The 2,178-nt window shown below is 55.1% G+C and overlaps 2 protein-coding genes across 2 annotated transcripts; both read right to left on the bottom strand.

Annotated features, from left to right (window-relative positions):
* Positions 1–463: 463 nt before the first annotated feature.
* Positions 464–1,414, bottom strand: N656DRAFT_784548 (uncharacterized protein). Its single transcript, XM_064816193.1, has 2 exons — positions 1,069–1,414; positions 464–1,047 (listed from the first exon to the last, which is right to left on the bottom strand). The coding sequence occupies exon 2, from the start codon at positions 1,011–1,013 to the stop codon at positions 831–833; it is 183 nt and encodes a 60-aa protein (XP_064665595.1). The 5' UTR covers positions 1,014–1,047; positions 1,069–1,414; the 3' UTR covers positions 464–830.
* Positions 1,415–1,515: 101 nt separating this feature from the next.
* Positions 1,516–2,178, bottom strand: N656DRAFT_450177 (uncharacterized protein). The gene has a single exon (XM_064809685.1). The coding sequence runs from the start codon at positions 2,065–2,067 to the stop codon at positions 1,660–1,662; it is 408 nt and encodes a 135-aa protein (XP_064665594.1). The 5' UTR covers positions 2,068–2,178; the 3' UTR covers positions 1,516–1,659.

Here is a 2,178-nt window from a genome sequence, read left to right as displayed (position 1 = left end):
GCTGCGAGCACTCGGCGCAGGTTGATACAATTGGAGAAATCTGCATTAGCCAGCTCTCAGGTTGCTGCGCTACGGCTAATTCCAATTGGCTGTTGCGATGAAGCCGTCGCGAGGGGCGTGACGTGGCATTTGGAGACAAACTCTCGATTGCTGACACCGGTTGCCGAGATGCAGAGTCGGCTCGCGACGTCGGTCGCCATGTTTTGCAGGGCTACCACTTTGGCTCGTCGGCATGGGCCATGTTCTGTAACATCGCTGTCTTAGTGGGCGGTCAGTGGATTCCATAAGTTTAGAAGGAAGAGAACCCACTCGAATCCGGCACTATCACTGAGTCTGCGTCGGTTGTCGTGGTATGCCGCGGCGTTCGCTCTCCTCCAGTGGGTTCCATGGCCTCGTGATGTGAATACTTGGTAGCGTCCAATTTTGGGGACGTCGCGTTCTTAGGCGGAGGTTCCTTCTGCCCATGGTTTGGAGATGAGAACGGATTTCTGCTCGCGACGCCACCAGGGCCTCGCTGGTCGTAGTATCACAGATGACTCTTTGCTAGGATTCGGGGGCGTGCAGAGATGATGTTAATAGACTGTTATGTGGTAGGCCTGCTTTTCCGACATAGTGTTGCACTACCCTGTTGCCTCCACTGGAATCCTTCGGTGAATCTTATCGATATATTGCTTCATCTAGCTCAGCATAAGGTCGACCGGCTGCTCTCTTGCCCCATATCATACCCACGAGAAGCAATGGCATTCACGTGCTCAACCATTTCCAGTTAAGTCTATCAGGTCGCTTGGCATCGAGCCAGAGCAGAGTACCAGCCGATGCGCCGTTAGATCTTATACCCAAGCGTCACAATCCCACTCGACCCATGATGCCCTTGGACTCGTCTGAGTTGTATGAGGAAAAGCTGCGTTGCGTGCAAGGGCGTCATTCACTTCGCGGGCTTGTCTCAGCTCCTCAGAGAGCTGTTGGATCGTGTATTGCTGCTTGCTGACCACGTCGCGTAGTTCGCAGATCATGTTTCGTTGCTCGCAGATCATGTTTCGTTGCTCGCAGATCATATTTCGTTGCTCGGTAGATATCTCGCGCGTCTGGTTTTGCTGTTCATTAATTGCTTCTAGGAGGGTCTGGAGCGCTGTTTTCCCCGTTCAGCCTGGCCGTTGTTCCGCTCCCGCTTCCCAATGCCCGTGTTCCTTTCGATGCGGTACTCCGCGTAACGGTATTTGTGGTTCTTTTTGACGTGGTGGCCGCATCCTCAAGAGATTGCATCGTTTCGCGGGCTTTCAAGCTCGGTTTTGGGGCGCGACTCGGTCGTTTCGGCGAGATTGGGCGGTCGACCACCACGATTACTGCCTCAGGTTGCGCCGACGCCGCCATCTCGCGGTCACGTTCCTATACTTAGCCCGCTATCACCCTTGTAAAACCCAAATTGGCGATCTGCCTCGGTGAATACATTGCCGACGTGGATCCTTGTGACGGCAGTCACGTGGATTAAGATCACGTGACCAGGTGCCGTCAGTACGCGCCACGCGCCACGGGATGGTGAAGTTCCTGGCGGGGCAGGGCCGCAAGCCCCACCCCACGCCCACCATATCTCCCACGCCCTTGCCGTGCCTGTAACATTACCTTCTTCTTCAACTGTAGATTTTAGACAAATCAACCATCTTACAGCCGGCTTTTCCCTGTATTATATTGGTTCCCGTCACAATCCTTGCATGGCCCCCCATCCTGACATCCTTGGCGAAGTTCCTTCCCGCGATTGCGTCGATCTTTCTGTGCAGCCGCACCTGACAGATCCTCGTCGATCCCTTCCGCGGCATCCTTGAGCATTGTCAAACTTGCTTCGTCCTCCACCTCTTCGATCTCGATCCCGGCCAGCTTGTGACAAACGGCCTCGACCGGGAAGGCTTTCTCCAGCTCGTCAACAAAGCCGGCGATTTGGTCGACGATTTTCTCCAGGCTCTTCCCGTCGTAGAGTGCCCATGCTGTCTTCTTCACCAGGCCCGTATCTTTCTGTCTCCGACAAGCGAGGTCTTTCAGCCGCCTGTGCAGCGCTCGCCCGGCTGGCTTCATGTCCCTGTCCTCAAACACTACCAGGTCCTGCTGGTCTGCAACGAGCTCGTATCGCTTCGACGTTTTCCGGGCGGACTCGAAGAGGAGCACGATTTCCTCGATGATCGACTG

This window comes from Canariomyces notabilis (genome assembly GCF_033297395.1).
Source record: "Canariomyces notabilis strain CBS 508.74 unplaced genomic scaffold N656scaffold_35, whole genome shotgun sequence".
NCBI lineage: Eukaryota > Fungi > Ascomycota > Sordariomycetes > Sordariales > Chaetomiaceae > Canariomyces > Canariomyces notabilis.
Note: the sequence above shows the minus strand (reverse complement) of the source record. Positions and strands in the feature narration are given on the sequence as shown.